At 46.0% G+C, this 19,678-nt stretch overlaps 1 protein-coding gene across 1 annotated transcript in view; it reads right to left on the reverse strand.

Moving 5' to 3' along the window:
* Positions 1-1,297: 1,297 nt before the first annotated feature.
* The window catches only part of T265_12911 (hypothetical protein), a gene marked incomplete at both ends in the record, with an annotated part of 31,330 nt that continues 12,949 nt past the window's right edge, over positions 1,298-19,678 (reverse strand). The window contains 7 exons of the mRNA XM_009166219.1: positions 1,298-2,296; positions 3,991-4,083; positions 7,408-7,728; positions 11,699-11,866; positions 14,289-14,545; positions 16,500-17,042; positions 18,846-19,215. Coding sequence (XP_009164483.1) covers positions 2,159-2,296; positions 3,991-4,083; positions 7,408-7,728; positions 11,699-11,866; positions 14,289-14,545; positions 16,500-17,042; positions 18,846-19,215 — 1,890 coding nt within the window. The remainder of the gene's footprint in view (positions 2,297-3,990; positions 4,084-7,407; positions 7,729-11,698; positions 11,867-14,288; positions 14,546-16,499; positions 17,043-18,845; positions 19,216-19,678) is intronic.

The raw sequence follows: 19,678 nt of genomic DNA on the forward strand, positions 1-19,678 counted from the left end.
ACCGGGGTTTTGAAAACCGTCCAGTGTTCGCCTCATTATTTCATCGATGACGAAGTTGAACAAGAATGGGGAGAGTGGACATCCTTGTCTGACACCACTTTTTGTAGGAAAGCTTGTGGAGAGCTCACCATACATCCTCACGCGCCCAGAAGTATGTGAATGTAGAGGTCGGATTATGTTTACAAACTTCTGGGGGCATACCCTGTTGAGCAAGTGTAGTTAACAGAACTGATCGATCAACAGAATCGAACGCACCCTTGAAGTCAAGAAATACTAGGATTGTGGGTCGTCTGTACATGTTGTTGTTCACACCTGAAGGAGTGTGTTGATATGGTCAACGCAGCCTCTACCCGGTCGAAATCCCGCTTGATTCTCACGCGTCAAGACTTCGCGTGACGCCATGAACGACGAACAATCAATGACGCCAGAAACCTTGTCACAACAGGCGTCAAGCTAACACCTCTGTGGTTGCTACATTCACTGCGAGTACACTTTTTGAAAATGGGTACCACTATCGATTCACCCGTTGTTTGGGACGGTCTCCTTCTCTCAGATAAACCCAAATAGGCTAGACAGGCGCTGGCTGAGGAATCCACCGCCATAACTGAAAAGGGCAGGTGGAAGGTCGTTAGGACCAGCAGGGTCCACCAAGCTTCTCGGTCTGCGCGGGCATTCAGTTTCACCTGGCGTCGGATGATGCGCCGGGTGGAGTTGTGGTGGCGACCAGGTGGGATCTGTCGCCGGGTCTCCAGAAAAGACACGATTCTATCAGAGATCCAATGCTTGGATGAGGTTGGCTGGGTTGTACCGCAAACAGACGCTCCTGCTTTGAGTAACGCGTTGGATATTTTTCCCCAGTTGCCGTTTATCTCCGACACCGTACCGTCCGGCAGGCATTCGAGGAGCTGGTTCTGATAGTTTCGTTTGATTTCTGAGTCAGCTAGCTTCAATGTTCGCACACTGACCAAACTGATAATCGGATTAGTCTTGTAGCAAAGCACAGAATTCATGTTCCATAAGAAAAAAATAAAGAAACACGAGTTACTGAACACGGAGAGAATACGTCGGTTGCACCCTCTCCGGCTGCACGAACGAAACAGATCACTAAGAACGGTGAGGCTGCCTCGTACAGCACACTCAGTCAGGGAATATCATAGACGGGAGATTCAGTTGTCTCCCGTTAACATCAGTGCCCTTTGCAAATGACTATACTTCGTCTGTAATGTCATAAGATCTGTCATTGGCCCAAACTCGCCACACAGATTGCGAGTTAGGCGGATTGACTTAAGTACTGGGTAAACGCCATTGTCAACCGCACTGAAAGGCCAGTGGGAAATCATGAGGTTCAGGTTACGTCCTGACAGGTTCATCGACCAATACAAACCAGAAACAGAAACCGAATCAAAAGAAATATTGTTTGCTTTGGGCTACGTGTTGTTGTGTACAACTCGTTCCCGAAAAATGGAACTAGTGATGATCCTAGCGACGTGTATGTGGTGGGGGTTGAAGTATGTCGCGAAAGGTTCACACAAAAACTACCCAAAACCATTTGTACAATGGGTTTCTGTGCGCGAGACAGAGAAATGAAAACCATACACAGAATATCTACACGAAAAATATCGTGTGAACCGAAAGTGCGTCACCACGTACACTGAACTAGGGGGGAGAACTGCGGAGAGGACGAAAATGTGGGTCGCTTCAACGAGACGAAACGGATTCGGGGTTGGTGTTATTGTTGGAAGTAAATGGGGCAAATTAAAGCTAACAAAGCAAAAGTTCTTTGTAAAAATACAATCTGTGGTTCTGCGCTCGCAAACAGAGCTGACTATGTGACCACCGCTTACCCTGGCCAATCCGATCGACCGTGGGCAATAGTACAGTGTGACAAAACTGGGAGAAAATCAATCAGAAACGACGAATTGGCTAGTCCAACATGGTGAGAAAATAATGAAGTTGTAATTGTGATAAGCAAACGTCGCTCAGATTGTAGGAAATGACCTCGGCGAGCGATGGACATCAGAACATCCGATATGCTGGATGCACCTGATAAGAAGATGGAGAAACAGGGACCCAAATATTCGCCCATAATAATGGGGGCATCTGTTACGAACTTCCGGACAGAGCACGACAGCTTACACACAAACAACACGGTGAGACTTTACATCCCAGATGCGGACGAGGCGGATCTGTAGCCATATATTGCAGGCTCACGACCATACACAACGTCCTCGGTGATAACGACAGAAGCGATGTCTGAGCCAGGTACTTCATAGCGCGCCGGAAGTAGTAACCGTTCCTGAAGCAAAAATATAGGGTGAAAGATTAGAAAGCTCACAAGGATGTGCATTATTTATAGCAAGGTCGAGGTGGCTTAGTGGTTAAAGTAAGAATTTACTGACCGGAAGATCTGTGGTTCGAACCCAACCTCATCTCGACTGCTCCTGTCGAGGTTTGGGCAACCTGGTAATATCTAAGTCCTTGTGCTTCCTTCGGGTGGGAAATTACTTATAGCAGGGTAAACTGCTGTAGTATCCCAACCTGATCGCTAAGTCTATCGATTCGATTCCATAATCAATTGAAAATCGCTTGGTCCCCGCTACCTCATAACTTGTCTGCATCACGAACTAGCGACCGCGAAACCAGAGTAGCGTCTCTGCGCATTTGTACGGTGCACTGCGTCAGGCGAAAACCGAAAACTAAGGTACATAGGTTCCGAAAGTAGCAGTTCTTTGTTTAACAGTGAAAAACGGCCGTAAGGTGTTAACACAGCTATTCACTGGAGGTGATAGCTTGTATCAGTAGTGTAGGGGCGAGATGGCTTAAGTGGTTAGAGTGCGAATTTACTGACCGCAAGGTCCGTGGTTTGAACCCGACCTCTGCCTCTCAACTTCCCCTGTCTAGGCTTGGGCAACCTGACAGTATCCCTGCCCTCCTTCGGGTAGCATGGCAGCTAGACACCAAAAGGGTGTTACAGCTGAACGATGGATCAATAGTGTTGGACCACTCAATCGCATGAAATCAGTCTAAGGAATTAAGCTGGCGTACAGCAGTGTAACGCTAGTCCGGATTTCCTGTAAGGGTACGCGCAATAGCCCTTACGAAATGAGGATCTTCGGAGGTTTGGGGGTCTTATTAGCTGGTACACAGGAATACTTGAGTCCTGGTTTGAAGGAGTGGATTCTGCGACGTAGGGGAGCTGAGTTGGTCACATAACATCACCCACTCCATCAGTTTGGACACCCGGGTTGAAACTACCAGCGGAAATATTGGATCACTATAATCTGCCTGCTAGTGTTGACTGGGTTGCTGAATCACAACGCGAGTCAAAAAGTCAGCGGATACGTACGCTGATTAACTTAAGCGGATTGACATAGGCACAAACTTCGCTCCACATCGCCCTACCTAGGTTACTGTGATTCGAGACATCCCTCGAGCTGATTGATTCGCAAACCGGAGGCCGCCGCCACACACGTTGGTAAAAACCGATGCAGTTGCGAAGAGGCATCAACCGTTTTGCAGGTGGGTGTGGACAGCCAAAGACTGAAAAGTACCTAACCTGACAACTAACCTATACCTTTCAGCGTTTTGTTTCACTTTTTTCACTTGCAGAAAGACAGTAGGTGCCAACATGAATGAGTTTCTCGGTTAGTGCTTTTTCGCTTCTGCCCTTGTTTGAACACTTTGGGGCTTTTTAATTATTACACAACTGAAACGTGCCACACTAGTATAACTTATGGAGTGTCACCGGGTTGTTTATGGGGAAGACATCGAGTGACTAGTGAGCTCAACACAACCGCCACAGCAAAAGCCCCTCTGTGTGCTGCTGCTCAGCAAAGGGCGTTGAAACACCAAGGCCTTGACCTCCATACTGGACAACACTGTTGGGAGAGACCGATATCCCTGTGTAAGCAAACTAACGTCACAGACGTTATACGAAGTATACGATCAAGAGCACCCCAAAAATTGTGCAAACCAAACTTCCGAACGAACCAGTATTGATCGTAGACCACGGGCACCAGTTCGCTGAGACAAAGCTTCTCTTGCAATCGCCCTGAGTGCTGATGGAGTGACTTTCAATTCGCACTGAAATTCAGGAAAAAGTTGACCAAAATAAATGAGCCAAAATTAAACTCTGCAGACAAAAAAGCCTCAGCTCATGAAGACATATTAAGCAACTGAAATGGATTCGAAACCAAATGTACGACTTATAGGGAGACGCCTTCACCGATTCATGAAAGACAAACCATAAACCAATGTAGCCCCACGGAGTTTCCACCGAGGCAAGCAGCCGAGAAATGCTGAATTTTGTCTCATTACAACCCATCAAACGAGACAGAAACAGAGTGTCGTCCTATAGATGAAACCCATCCATACTAAAAAACCGAGAAATACTTTAAAGCTGCCTCATCCTTATGGAGAATAATCAAGTGTACATCTGACGGAACTCTGAGGAGTTTTGAATGCCTGATCCCCAAGGCTAGTAGTCTGAACACCAAAACCGTGCGGCCACGAACAGCTGATTAGCTGTGTGATTAACTCGAAGTTAGATTAGATGAGATTGGACAAAGAATTGTGATATAGAAGACCAAGATCCATCCACGGACCGACCAGTGCCCCGATATTTGCTAGCAGGTAAAATTTAAAGAAGGCAACACAAATGTGTAAGCTCACTAATGAACCGGATTTGACTCCCGTGAGCCCAACTAAATTGGATGTTGGTTTAGCGATTTGGTTTCGACAGGAGACTCATCCGAAAATTCAGCTGAATCACTCGTTTATGACAACTGCACCTTCTTGATGAACCCGAAGGACAAAACCGGTCGTGGGCTGTTTTCAGCAACCCCATGAGTAATGTATTGCGTCCATACAATGAATGTTCTTTTCTTGAGTCCTACAACACAGACCCCTGACGAAAGTTCACTACCTAGGGGTCCACAAAAAGGGTTCTCTCGGTGGATTTTCATAAGATTTTTTGACTGTAGTGAGGCCGTCCCCTTTTGAGGGGCTCAATGAGTTTACTCGAGTGCTTTGAAAACAGATGATAAGAGGCTCGCCGGGTCACTCAAGAGGTTTGCTTTAAGGCAACAATCAGACCGCCGAGTGAGATTTATGACAGCCCACAAGTCTTACTACGAGGTTACTAGGACAAACACTATGCAAAAAGTGTTCAAAAATCCTCTCCGCACGCCTTCAGGTTTTCGCTGTTTTTAAGACCAGGTAAACTGACGTGCCACAGAAGCCCCTTTTCTGCGAGAGCTTCTATTCATAGGGACAGCTTCGCTTGATGTTTCGGAAATAAAGATGTAAAGAGCCGCATCTCCTGAGAGAAGAGGACAGCACTTTGATGACTCGGACAACGTCAGCGGTAGCTCAGTTAGTAGAGCATTCATCCAGTAAGCAGGATAACTTACATCCAAGTCACGTCCACTATGTGTATTCGGGTTCACATTCAGGATCTTGGTAAGTCATAGTGGTGTACCCTGTCCTCATCTGCTCACGCTTCAACCACAGCCTCGTAGTAGGGGAATGTTTTCTTTCTTCCTTTTGAACTCCTATTTTGAAAGACGGTTAGAAAACTGTTGTGTCGTGGGTGGCCGTCTATTGGTTACACCTGCACTGAGCCTGCCGATAAGGAGACACCGAGAAATGTGGACACGGCTGTATTGTCAGGAGAAAACGTACAAAGCTTCTGCGTAAATATATAGGACGACTAAATGGTTTAATATGGTCGTTCACTTGTCCGTTCTGTACAGCCAATGGCGGTGTTCCGGTCGTGAAGATTTTCAGGCCCACTCCGCTGGTCGTATTTTGCTAAGCCGTGTTTGGTGAGCTCCGCCAACGCATCTGCTTTCCGAACGTGTCGTACCGATGGTGACCGTGGAAATGCGTCATTCTCTGCACATATACTTTTTCCACGTCTGGGCGCGTCCTGACAAAAACCCTTCGCACAACCCTAATTTATGGCTTATGCACGTACACGAAAAAAAAAGAGTATATATAAGTGTGAAAATGGGCACAATAGCCACCTTGCGATGAAAATCAGGTCATGGTTCTATAATAGACATACACTGCAGTGCGTGGGGAACCAAGGAAGACTATGAACTGAAGGCCATTAGGTTGTCAACTGTGCCAAGTCCACCCATGAGTTTAAGCCTCCCGTCCCGTCCCGGGAGTGAGTTTCTAGGTGATAGCCTTCAACCGACGTTACCAATTTATTCACCGACATCCCTGTAGGTTGACCGAAAGGTAATATTACGATAGGCATTTGGAACAGACAGCCAAGAAACTGCAATCCATGATGTGACGATAGCTGGTCTACCCAGCGTGAAGCAGTTAGCCTAGGACAACTCGGTAAGTTCCAGAATTATGGACATATGGTTCAAAGAATTGAGCGAGATGGTAAAGCGTCGCTGGGTCGTAGCGGCCAGTACGCCGAGGTTCCGCTTGTAGACCACTTGTGATGTAAACGTTATGGGTTGGTACAGGACACCAATCAAAACGGTACGCTTCCTCAACACACGTTTCAAACAACCTATCTGCTGTCCTTGACACAGTTATTGGCCGTACGTCAATGCATGGAGACCACACCATAGATTTCGTTTCAGCGTACCAACTGCATAGACTAGTTTACATACATGAACGCGTTTTAATAAGTGCACTCTCACACGAGAACTACGATTCGATTGACCAAAGTCATCCATATCCAAGAATGTGTGCAACGATCTGTCTCGGTCAATGCACCTTTCGAAATAAACCAACATAACTTAGAAAAAGTTCGAAGGATAAGAGTTGTAATACATGTAAGGTGCAGAAGGTTGTCGCAGTCGGACGAACTTTGCTGGTAGAACGTGGCGGCTGAGCGGCTGAGCCGGCCCCGTCCTTTTTTCTCAAAATGCAGTTTGTCTACTGGCTACGCTAGTTCGTTCTGGCAACTCCGCCAGGACAATCGAGTCCCGAGGACAGATAACGGACCTTTGAATATTGACCTTTGTGATCAGCGAACAGAGCAGCTGTGATCAAAAGTCTACGTGCACCAATCTTAGTGAGATACGGTAATCCCACCAAAGGGAACCTCTCCGGAAAAAGATGGTAAGGGCATTTCCGCGTGGTCACAAAGAAAATTCTTCCGGGGAGTTTGAGAAGCCTCTTTTAGGATGATATCCTTCCACCGAAGATATTATTGTATCCCCGAGAAAAGATCGTCACAGCGAAAAGGAATGGCTTGTGCTCTAGGGATTCTACACCAGGTCGCAGTGACAGGGAACGTCGCAATGGACTCTCCAGGTGGGTGGCCTTCTCCAGCGAGATAAACGTAGCAGGTTTCAAAATGAATACAATAACTTACACTAACGAAGCAAAACCTGATAAAAGCAGACAACACAAGATCACAAGTTAAGCAAATCTCACCTTGTCAATGCTGAAAAGAAGTTGATATTGTTTCAGCAACGCGTTGCGAGGCTCCGTCAAGATTCGGACCAACATCTCTTCGTTCAACGAGTGTAGGACTGTAATGATAGGGAATCGTCCAACAAATTCGGGGATGATTCCGAAGTCGATGAGATCTCTGGCCTCGACCTCTTCCAACAATCGATCTCGTTCGGCATTCTCCTCCGTCGCGCTGGACTCGAATGAGTTGAACAAGCTGTCTAAACCCTCACGCTCTGGATTCACTTCCGCCCGCGGTTGATGGGGATCGGGAAGAGAACTAAGATCTGCAAATCCGACGGTCTAGACGAGGGTGTCACGTGAAATGAGGTAAACAGGACGACACTGCTGAGAAGTGGATCAATTCTACGGAGACGCTAGCAGGTACGATAATCAGAGGAAACCGGAAAAATTCGCCAAAACATTCGTTTATGACAAAGTGCACACAACCCATCGAAGCACGAAAGGTGAAACGATACCCAGTATCCAGAGCCTAGGCCAGAGTATACAGTAGAGTACTTCCATCCGGGACTTGCGCCATAACTTGAGTTATAGCGGACATTTCATGGGAAACGGACAATACTTACAGTTCAACACCAAGTAATTATGTCCGAAAAAGTATAGGACGCTCCCGGACCCTGCGTAAAGTCAGACAATGATCAGCCTCACACTGCTGCGATTGGATTCCCTATGAATGTCAGAAAACCGAGCAGACTACGTCGAACACCTTAGACACGTAGAAATGAACATGTCCAACCAACGATCAGGCAAGATTGATCACACTGCTAAGGCACACATTGAAGCCATTTACCTGACGGTCAAATAGATCATTCATTTGCACTTTCTGCTCGGCAGCTGTCTAATGGAAACCGCCAACTTGGTTGCCCCAACGGCTTTCAGCAGCTGCGTGCCTCCTAAACATTCGATTAAGTTTTTGAAGCTGGTCATCAAATATGGTGCACCCTTGGAAGTGATCTATCCACACCATCCACAGCCTTCTATTTAGATGTGTTCACTGGTAGTTAGACGGTTCATGAAAACTGACCCAGTTCATGAGCACACGTGTACAACGATTGTGGAATCTGTTATCGAAAATGCTCTTTTTTGAAGCATCCAATACACGGTCGGAAGTGACGGGAAAATCATGATCAAGTAGTTATCACAATTCATCGTAATTTTGAGCATCCGCTTATAGAACAGTAAAAGATATGAGATTTAGGCGAATAAAATGCGACCCGGTGCAAAGCGTTTGGGAAAGGGGTTTTCTGCCGCATTCATCACTTTACCAATGGTCTCGCTTGCAGCCAGTGAGGTAAGGCTCTCTAACATGAAACAGGCCTTTCCCATGCGACACAAATATTCGCATAGATCACTGTTCAATTCTCGCCCCGAAGGTCCCAGCCTGACACATCCTTGTGTGGCGCTTATGGAGATCGAACAAGGCCACTGACTCTGTCGTAGGCACCTCAGGTGATATTCTTCAAAACCGCGAGAATCATCATTGTCTCAGGGACATCTCGTAGTTCGAAGGTCGGGCATCACCATTATATTTTAATCACGTTCTTGTTTCTGAATAACCAGTCAGCTGCGAGGTTCTTTCGGTGCCTAGTTGCCATGCCACGCGAAGGAAGCACCGGGGCTGGGATACTGCCAGGTTGCCCAAGCCTAGACAGGGGAAGTCGAGAGGCATAGGTCAGGCTCGAACCATAGACCTTCCGGTCAGTAAATTCGCGCTCTAACCACTTGAGCCATCTCGCCCCCTTGTTTCTGAACTGAGCTTGGACTCATGTGATTACCGTCCACGGTAGTCAAGGCTTTGTGTCAAAGCGACAAAAGGGTGTAAAAGGGGAAAGTATACCGAGAAAAAACTTGTGGTGTACTTGTCTTCAGATGTGCTTAGTTCCTAAAATGCAGCAATCCGATCGAAGTGATCTTATTGTTGGACATATTGCTTGACAGTAGGACGGAGAGTAGGCATATAAAATGAGTGGGACAGTATAGTTTGATAAAACATGTAGAACCTGGGCGCAATACACTGACGATTACTGTATGAAACGGCGTGGTATCCTCGCGCCACACATACATGACTAATCAAGGACTTGATGAAGTTTGGATTGTAAATACTTCTGTAGGATAGCGTAGCGTCATGGTGTGCGGTGATCTAAACTACAACTGCTCCGATTCTAGATGGCAATCGAATTGCCAAACAAACTGCGAACAGAACGAAAACCAGTTACTGTCAAAACATCACATGACGGCACGTACGGTGGATCAGCTGATCCTGAGTGAATCGTTTTAAGTGCGTTACGCGTCACGGTGCACATGGTATGATGGAAGACGTGAAAAATATTATAAAGCTAAATTACGCGTCGCCACAGTTCAGTAGGTTTGAATAATACTGGTGGGTAAATCAAGTCACGTCAAGGAAAGATCCATGAATCCACAGGAGAAATTTTTGACAACTAAACACAAGGAATTTCAAGGAAAATACAAAGCGCTTACCGATCTATCGTGAAAGAAGAGACATTTAAATATGGCTGACCAAAAGGGGAAGCAGAACAATCTTACGGTCCACTAACAACTGAGTGAGATGAGGGACTATGCTGTCTCAACAAGCTCGTGGGTGGCTGAGCAACCGCTTGAATAGTGAATATATAGAGGATGTTGCAATGACCTTGGAGAAATCATCGTGCAAGGGGCGTCAGCTGCCACGCCTTTATACAAACTATCACAGGCACTTAAGAATGATGAAATTTACCAGGACAGCTCTTGCAAGCCTGCAACATTTAGCTGAACTTAAGATATCTAACCAAATGCGATATTTTTTCTTTCAGCTCAGAAAAGTATAGTGACAGGTTAAATATACAGGCTGTAACAAATTCCAAAATGGGACCCTTTGGGGCTGAGAAGTGCTTCAGTCTCACAGAACAAAAAGTTCTCTGGGTGACCCTTTTAGGTCGTGACACAAAATGACGCTTGGGTATTCGACAGAATAACACTAAAGAGCGTAATAGTTCATAACGGAAACAGATTAAAGTATGCGGTGCATGGCATCGTGCACTTCTGTCTTAAGGGTACACTTTGTTATGACCGCTTCAAGTGGCAGTCGGCAGATCGACCCTGAAGTTCAATAAGGCTATCTTAAAGGAGGTTTAGGTGAGAAATATAATAGATAGAACGGAGGAGGGCTTTGGAGGATACTTAGCCGATGAGGGAGAATTCCTATGAACGAAGAGAAAACGAGCATTCTGGAAGATGCCCCGAATAGTACCAGATTTATAACTAATGCGAACTGCAAACTGTGCTTGGCTTGTTGAATGATCAGCAGGGCAATTCGTAACGCTTTCGAAGACGCCACCGTTAGAAAAAAATGCAGCGGAATTCTTTGAACGCCCTAAACGTGTCAAATTAGTCCAAAAAATGACCGAAATGTCCCTCTTTTTTCTGTTGCACAACCCACAATTTGAGGCAGGTTCGAATCCGCGACGGTCTGAATAGAAGTTCGGACGCTACAGCTAATTTTTGGCTGCTTAATCAGTGGCGTGTAGTTCAGACTAAGTGATCTAAAATTGACTAGTTCCAAGGCCCCGATATAACCAGGTGGTTAAGGTGCGAACTGACAAGAATGTCCATGGTCCGAACCCAGCCTATGCACTTCAATTTGTATAGACTTGGACAACCTAGTGGTACCTCAGTCCTTGTGCGTTTTTCGGTTAGCGTGACAGCATGGACTGAAAGGGTGTAATATTGAACGGTTACTAATGCCGTTACTGCCATTATTAATCTTAGCTTCTGGAGTGAGAATTTCGCAGAGGAAGGGTAACTTCTTTCCTTGGATTAGACTAAATTTTCGTTGGTGCTGAGGAGGATTGTCCTGAGTTAATCTCACTTCGCTTCCTATTTTGTCTGTCGGGCACGCTGGTAGATGAAGTAATGGGTACATATTTCTCCTATCATGAAACAGTGAAGAGGGACAAAAAGTGCGTGAGAAAAAATTTGGGTGACATTCGTTCAGCTGTAGCACCCTTCCGGTGCCTAACTACCATGCCACCAGAAGGAAGCAAGAGGGCTGGGATACTGTCGGGTTGCTCAATCCTAGGCAGGGGAAGTCCAGAGACAGAGATCGGGTTCGAACCACGGACCTTCCGTTTAGGAAATTCGCACTCTAACCACTGAGCCATCCCATCCCGGTGACATATTGACCAAAAAACAACAACTTAGGTCCCAGTAACAAAAGCAATTCAAAGAAAAGTACCATTGTGTACCGTCTCACCTTTTTGTGTTTCCGGCGTCCGACTATTTTGTCAAGACCATTGAACGCTCCGGAGGCGATGAACAAAATATTCGTCGTGTCCACTTGGACAGTTTCTCCACGCAGCTTCCTTGAGCCCTTCCCATCGGGAACGTTCACAATCGAACCCTCGAGGAGTTTTAGCATTCCCTTGAAAGAAGTAAGTGAATTAATTTGGAGAATGGTGTTGGCCATGCCAAACTATACAGGGCTGGCTCTGAGATGCGAAACAGGATGCCAGATAACTTTAGATGACCTATACAGCCATGATAAGATACTATACATCTTACGTACAACTGACTGAAACAGCGGGCGAAACATGAATAGACAGGTTGAACACATTGCAAAGCACGTGTTGCCATATGACTGCCAACAAGGCTGTCAAGACATGTGAGCACATCAGCTGCTTCGGGTGAAAACATTTATCATACAGAAGAGTTGAAATGTGGAAAGAATTTTGTAAAGTATGTGCATCTTAAAATAACCTCGTGCCTATGATAGGCATTGTGTTGGTTTGCTATGAATTCTAGCTGTAAAATTGGTAACACAGTTTCTCACAAATCTAGGAAAGGTTAGACGAGTCTGACTGTGAATGCTTGTTACAATTCATTCCTCCGAAATAACCTGCCTGTGGGCTGGTACAATGGTCTACATAGCTCTCAATAAGATTCTTTCAGGAGAATGACGAAATACTGTCCTGTCAAGAGCATTTCCTCGTGGGAAGAATGACCAGCACAAACTGCATTATCTTCCGTCCTCACTCAAAATTTGCGGCGTGGTATCATATTTAAATGGAGATTTCTTGGTGGTGGAAAGCGGTAACGTGCTTAGCCTAGGTTGGGGCGAAGGTTGCAGATATTCAAGAGTTTTGCATCTATCGAGGTGTATGAGTGTAGTGGTAAACCTGTTTAAAACCGGCCAGCTACTGTCATCTATTCAGGTCTAGACACTTTCGACCTCGAATGAAAACTAAACAACTAGACTGTCTATCATAAAAATCACAGTGACTAATGGGACACCAGAAATACGGAGTCAGTGTGCGTTGCTGCAGTTCTGTTACTTCAAATCTAGCCCGGAAATGATAATGGATAAGTAGTGCTTGTGATGCCGGTCAGTTCACGGTGGAATCAAATAACGAATCTTAAGCCATGGGGCACATGGGGCTTCCACTGCAGCCTTTCATTATCATCGTCATCACCGTCAACAAAAATAGCAGTGTTCAACACCGATCCTTCACTGCCGTATTTGTATATGTGTAGTTCATGGTTGTACGTGGGCTGGGATACTGTCAGGGCGCCCACACCTAGACAGGAGGACGATTAGGGTCCTCAACCAAAGCATTTGGCTCAAAAGCCTAAACGCAAAGCAGCGGTGTTTGGAAGGAAATGAAAATGCATTACCATTTTTACGGAACAAGTCGTCACATGTTCAAACCTCCAACCTGGAGGACCAGGAGACCGGTGTTCGTCAGACCTCTAGTCACTGACCAACCTGGTATGGGAGTGACGAGGGGAGATCCCCCAGCAGAGCTCAATGGGCCACTGAGGTGCGCAAACCGTCAAACCACAGTAAGGCCTAGTCTCTTTGTGACGGTAGCCTTTCATCCTACACAATAAACCAGCTGTTTGGGAAGCGAGAAAGTATCTTATTAGTAGTTCATTATATATATATATATATATCGCGATATCTGTATGTATATATAATCTTCCACTGGTCATATTGTAGACTTTCTCGTGCGTCCATCTGCCTTGGTAGGCTCTGCGCCTTATTGCCGTGCGTCTTCGGGGTGTTGGCGGCAGCGATAACAGTACAGCTGGCCAGAACGTGCATGCGTAACTCTCCCATGAGGTCGAGTTGATAGTTATATACTATTAAAATGCCGCTTTCATACGCTACATCGAAAGATAAGAACACTAGCGGAGAATTTCAATTCCCACCAGTTACGTGCGCCCACCAGCGTTGTTTGTCCGAACAGGAGACACCGAAATTTTCTCGGTGTTCCTCACGTTTTTGACCGGAAAACACCAGTGCAGTATGGAACAACCTAAGGCCCATGAGTACCACTAAACACAAGGGCGTAAAAGCTTTTACATTTTGACACTGAATCTAAATGGTTCAGTTTATTCCAGAAGAACATCTGAATGGCCCCATTCCAAGGCTACGTCTCGGAACCAACAGGATATGGAAAAAAATAACAGAGGACTATTCTATTGAAACGGAATCGGCTAAGCTCAAAAAGATCTACATATGCATCGAGAAAATATGTTCCTCCATAACGGAACCGGTGGAACGTGGCTCGAAACCATAAAGTTACCGTTCAGCGGACTAGCCAGGCAGTGAATATGAAGGAGCGCAGCCAAAGTGTTGGAGGCGACGGTAGCGTCATACTGAAGTTACAAATGACGTTTATTCCATGACACTGTCATGATTCAACCATTTTTGAGAAAAGTCCGCACGGATTACTCAGGTCGAGTAGCCTTACTAGTCGCGTAAGTTGACACGTTTAAACAATGCTGTTTTGGATAAACCTCATTAGATGGTGTCAATCGAATGAACGGTAGAAACGACTCACCTGTTGGACACCCTCTCCACCAACATCCCGGATGGAATGCAAAAAACCTGCTTTGCTGCTGATTTTGTCCACTTCGTCCAAAAACACAATACCTTGTTGGGCCCGTTCGACATTGAAGTTGGCATCTTGCAAAAGTTTGGATATCACAGACTCGATGTCTTCACCAACGTAGCCAGCTTGGGTAAGCGTGGTGCAATCACAGATTGCAAATGGAACGTCAAGACAGTGAGCCAACGTTTGGGCAAGGAGGGTTTTGCCTAAGACACGAAAAACGGGACAAAAATACAACTGAGTAAAGCTCCGTGCTGCCTTGAAATGGTGACAAGACTACAGAAATGTAGAACAAATGCGGTTGAGAGTAGTGGATGTCCCCAAGCACAAGCCTCGGCCTACAAAGTCTTCGGCTCGAACAAAATCCTGTCTGTAAGGTGATCGGAGAATAGTTAGGATTTTGTTACGGAACTTTAGCCGTGGACCGACTCAAAAGTTCAACCCATAAAGCAGGAGGTAGTATGTAGCCGATGTCCCAATAGTGTGACTGGTTGCGCGGAAATCGCCTAACCTGAGATCTCAAGAGCAAGGCGCAAAGGTCTCATTCATGATTCTACTATATATATATATATATATATATATATATATATATATATATATATAGCTGGCCGATTGAGCGAACGCGCCCATCGCCTTTTGGGTCCAAAAGTTGAATACACAAGAAAGAATATGGGGTAGCGGACCTTTACTTCGAAAGACAGAACATCGTGGAGAGTGATACTTTCTGATCTCCCCTTAAGGAGGATTTAAAACTAGGTCATGACTGACAGTAGGCAACTTTTGGACTCATGGAGGGAGTTACCTTTCTCGAAATGCTTGCTCCTTAGGGGTTTACGGTACTACATCAAGAAAATTAAGCTCTTCAGCCGTAGCATACCGATAATGCATGGAAGCCGTACATCCTCAAAAAAGCGCGGCTGGTAAAACACGAATGGACTACACAAGCTGGGAAATCAGCGATCGATAGCTCGGAGGTTATGTTGTACCATGGATCTTTCAATATGGAACGAATATATTGGCTCAAGTCCTCCGTGCTAGCAAGTGAATCGGAGTCATTTACTTTCAAGGAGTTGTACTAAACCATAATCAGCGATATGGTAGACAGCTGATTCCTCCTAATCGACGTTCATTAGCACTGCGTATGTATGAGTCCCAATCAAACAGTACCTGGCTCCTTCTCAGTACAGATTCAAAGTAGTACGATGACCAAACCTCCTTATGAGCACCCCAGACACCTGGTTCATGCGAGCCAATCGTAGAAATGGTCACCAGACTGTAGCCGAAGGCAAGCCACTCGAAAGAACCACACATTGCGTCGATTGGACGGATGCGTAGAGAACCGGCGAACAAAAACGGCCCGTTCCGATTAGTCACAACACGGGTAAATAAGAGTCGGGTGTTTTAGCTCGGCCCATAGCACCCCTCAAGGAGCTTAGCTTAGTTGTGACCAATATAAACACAGCTGTACAAATCATTTTTGATTCAAGCTACCGTGCTTTTTGATATACTATGGTGGGTGGGACAGTAAGCCAAGAACCGACATTTTAATCGCAGTCTACAGCACTAACATGGTCGGTCAGAAAGTTCACAATCAGATTTGCTTCACGGTACTAATAGCATTAAGCGTGGGAGAACGCTGATGCGATCAAGACATGTCGATCGCCAAGCTTTCGGACTAAAGAGACCACAGTGGTCACGATCCTGTCGCGACTCCTCCATAAAGCTTGCTTAAAACACGGACACAAGCAACCGAAACGAGCCCATTTCTATGAAGACTCGATTTAGTTGGTTCAGCAAACGTTTCGAACTAGATTGAAAACTCATAGTAGGCGCTCGCAAAGCCACCTGTTTTTGTCTCCTCGGCCGGAGCCAGTAAGCGGAAATCCGTTTTTTTTTGGATGAAGGTAATAAGAAAAATACATAAACATAATAATTCAGCTATAATACCTTCTCCGTGCATACCTGCCATGCACTCGAAGGAAGCACGATGGCTGAGGTACTGCCAGATTTTCCAAGCCTACACAGGAGTAGTCGAGATATTGATGTTGGGTCCGAACCAAGGATATTCCGGTCAGTAAGTTGACGCCTTAACCACTGAGCAATCTCGAGTTCAGAATAAAAATATCTGAAGTGTGGATAAAGTTGATGCAACCTCCTCACCTGATCCTGTTGGACCTAGTAGAACGATGTTGCTCTTCTCCAACTTAACTGGCTGGTCCGAGTCATCCGAGAGTATGCCAGACCCTCGACGACGTTTGTCAGCTTCACTCTGTCCTTCGTGAGAGGCGTCGGAAATGAAGGGAAAAGAAAGTGAACCTGAGGAAGATCCCGATCCACTTTTGGAATTTCCGAGGGTACCGCTTCGTAGAATATTGAAAAGTTCTGGCGGGAGAAGGAAAGAAAGACTAATTTGGAGAGACACAAACGAGGAACCTTCCCAAAGAAAGGAAAGTAGTAACAGTGCACAATTAACTTGGTGAACAGCAACGGGCCACATCGAGCGAAACACTAGCGAACCTTTTCTCATAGAGGCAACTGAGGGAACCGGGTGGAGAATTAGGGACGATGGAGTTAATCTTCGGTTGCCGGCAGACACTGCAGGTTGTGGTCCCGGAGTCTGCGCCTGACCGACCACTGGAATTACGGCTCCGGGTTTCGCGCACACGCTTGGGCATTGCCTGATAGTCTCGGCCACGGATTCTTCTGCAAAAAATGATAACCAAGAATGTCTAGCAGGTACTTCACTCAAGAATTGAGGCAGTCAAACCCGGAGAAGTAGAAAGTTCTCGGGACGAGCATCGATTTGGAACGTCACGAACAGCGAAATAGCGAATCCCAGGAGGATAGAAAACCCTCCGTGTTCATAAGTAGCATATGTAACTATTAGGTGTGCGTGCGTGAAGTGGTGTTGTGTCTTGCAGGAACTTCGTCATTGCAAGACAAAGGCAACTGGCCCGTGCCCACACGCATTCAATTTTGTGGCCACTGCCAGAATGGGTTATCTTGACTAAGTTCAATCAATGGAGGAAGGCTGGATTTTTTCTTCAAGAAGGCCTCAGCTAGGTATGGATGAAGTCGCGTCCGACGGTTTGACGAACAGGTTGGAAAATGTTGTCAGTGAAAACCGACACCGTCAAACAGCGCGTGTGGAGGAACTTTGTTCGGGCATTGAGGATCGGCAAGAGTAAGCACGGTTACGAGGCCATACGCCGGAGCGACAAAAACTCTACAGAGATGTTTATAGGCGGACTGACTGCTGTAATCAAATAAATTCTCATTGTCGTCAGTGAGTGTGACAGAACCACGTTGATTTTTTGGATGTACTACTACGGAGAACGAACGAAGGTATAAAAAGGGCTGAGGGTGGTCTACTACAAACATCCGAGGTAAATACACTTCTAACACTCAGTTAAACAATTTTAATAAATACAGACTGTATATGCCTCGCAGTGTCACTAGCTAAATACAAGGACGCAACCTCGGAATACGGACTGAACCGACGAAACCCATTCTTGTCGAAGCAATACATTAATAACAAGGTTGTGCTGTGTTCCCGAACAAACCAGTCGTTCCTTCGCTGTTTGAGAACGATAAGAACCGATGAAACGAAGATTCCACCGATTCTGGGACAGACTATCGCCGCCATGCCACCAAGTACTGTACTTATCTGAAAACCTGCTATTCTGAAGAGCCTCCTCCGTCAGAAAGCTACCCAACAGAGAGAACCTTCAGTGCTTCTCGGATGCTCGTTAAGTACGGCGTTCCAAAAGCTACGCACTTTTTGCGCGAGTGTGATCGACGAAGCAGCTGAGCAAACGAGAGCGACTGACGAATAGTGTTGCAATCAGATTCGTCGAGATTCAAAGGCGATGGCACGGTTCGGTTCTTATGTGGAGAGGTACGCTTCAAAATGGTAGGGACACACAAAGATCTACTTGAAAGCAGCATTAGCGAAGTATCGGTTGACGACTAAAGATAGAAAACTGGTTCGTCAGCAGGAGCTGCAGGCCAAGAAATGTGAAATTTGATGACACAAGCTACTGACGGGCGACATTGATTCGAACCCACCTCGGATGAGGTAAGCGATTACTTAGAGGCCATGGTTTCCAACCTCTGTGAGGTCTGTTAAAAGTTCATGAAGGCTCATGCATCAGATATATTGAATTTACGGGATAGACTCAACTATCATCTCCATTCAGACAAGAAAAGCCTCTGTACGAGTGCTTCTATTCAATTTGGCTGTCTCATATGAGGATAGGCCGACTTATCGAATGCTCGGAATGGCGGATGCCCATAATCGACGGTTAGTGATTCCTCTGGAAGTCACGCAAGTTACTCGATCACAACTGTTCTGTCTGACGTTCAAAATCAGGGCAAGAAACGAACCAGGACAACAAGGAAACCCAATAAACGAAGCGAATAGAGATGTGGACAGGCAGGGAGTACTGTCATCATAAACTATTCGATAGTGTGGGTGTGCAATTGTAACAGAATGTATATGCATACCTGTCACAGATGTACCCGGTCCCGAAAGAGCCCCCGGAGGCACGTGTGCCGAATTTTGCGATGCACCAGGAAGTCGAAAATTGTCTAGAGAAGAGCCCTGTCCCGATCCAGGAGAATGTGACCCTCCTGAACTGGTTGGGGGCGAAGTCACTCCAGGGATATAAGGACTGTTGTTAGGATGTTTCGAGTGGCTAGACGTTGCAGATCCTGTATTGGTGGTATTTGCCGACTGTGGTCCGATGGAAGATCCCTCTGAAGCTGATACGAGGTTATTGTGGTTGATGCGATTGTAGTGTGCATAGACCTGAACAGCAAGAACCCGTTTGGCACGATCTTGACCTACTACGAAACGATCCAGATAGGCATGAATCTGTCGGGGGTAGAATAATGACGTGGTGAAATTATCTCCTCATCATTACAATGATTAATATTAACCGCTTAGTATTACTGCGAAACACTACGAGGAAAGCAATATCCCCAAGACTGGTCATTTCGTCCGGATGGATACCATGTCGCGCTGTATCTCCCCCCCGTCCGGATGAACCCAGAAGAAAGGGAAAAAGTGTCGCTCTTTATTCGCAATTGATGAAGTGGATAAGAACCTCAAGGAATGATGGGTTGATCCCTGATTACGTAATTCAGTTAACACACCCACATAAGCACGCTGTGGCAATATCCCAAAATGGAGGACAGTGGAGGGTTTGTATGGGCGGAAACCTAGACAGCGGCCCAAATAACGATTGACAAGATGAACAACAAACGACGACACTAACGGAGCCTATAAGCAACTAGTTCCACTTCAGCACGTTGATGAGCTTTTTGTGAGACCGCTG

This window comes from Opisthorchis viverrini, assembly GCF_000715545.1.
Source record: "Opisthorchis viverrini unplaced genomic scaffold opera_v5_23, whole genome shotgun sequence".
Lineage (NCBI taxonomy): Eukaryota > Metazoa > Platyhelminthes > Trematoda > Opisthorchiida > Opisthorchiidae > Opisthorchis > Opisthorchis viverrini.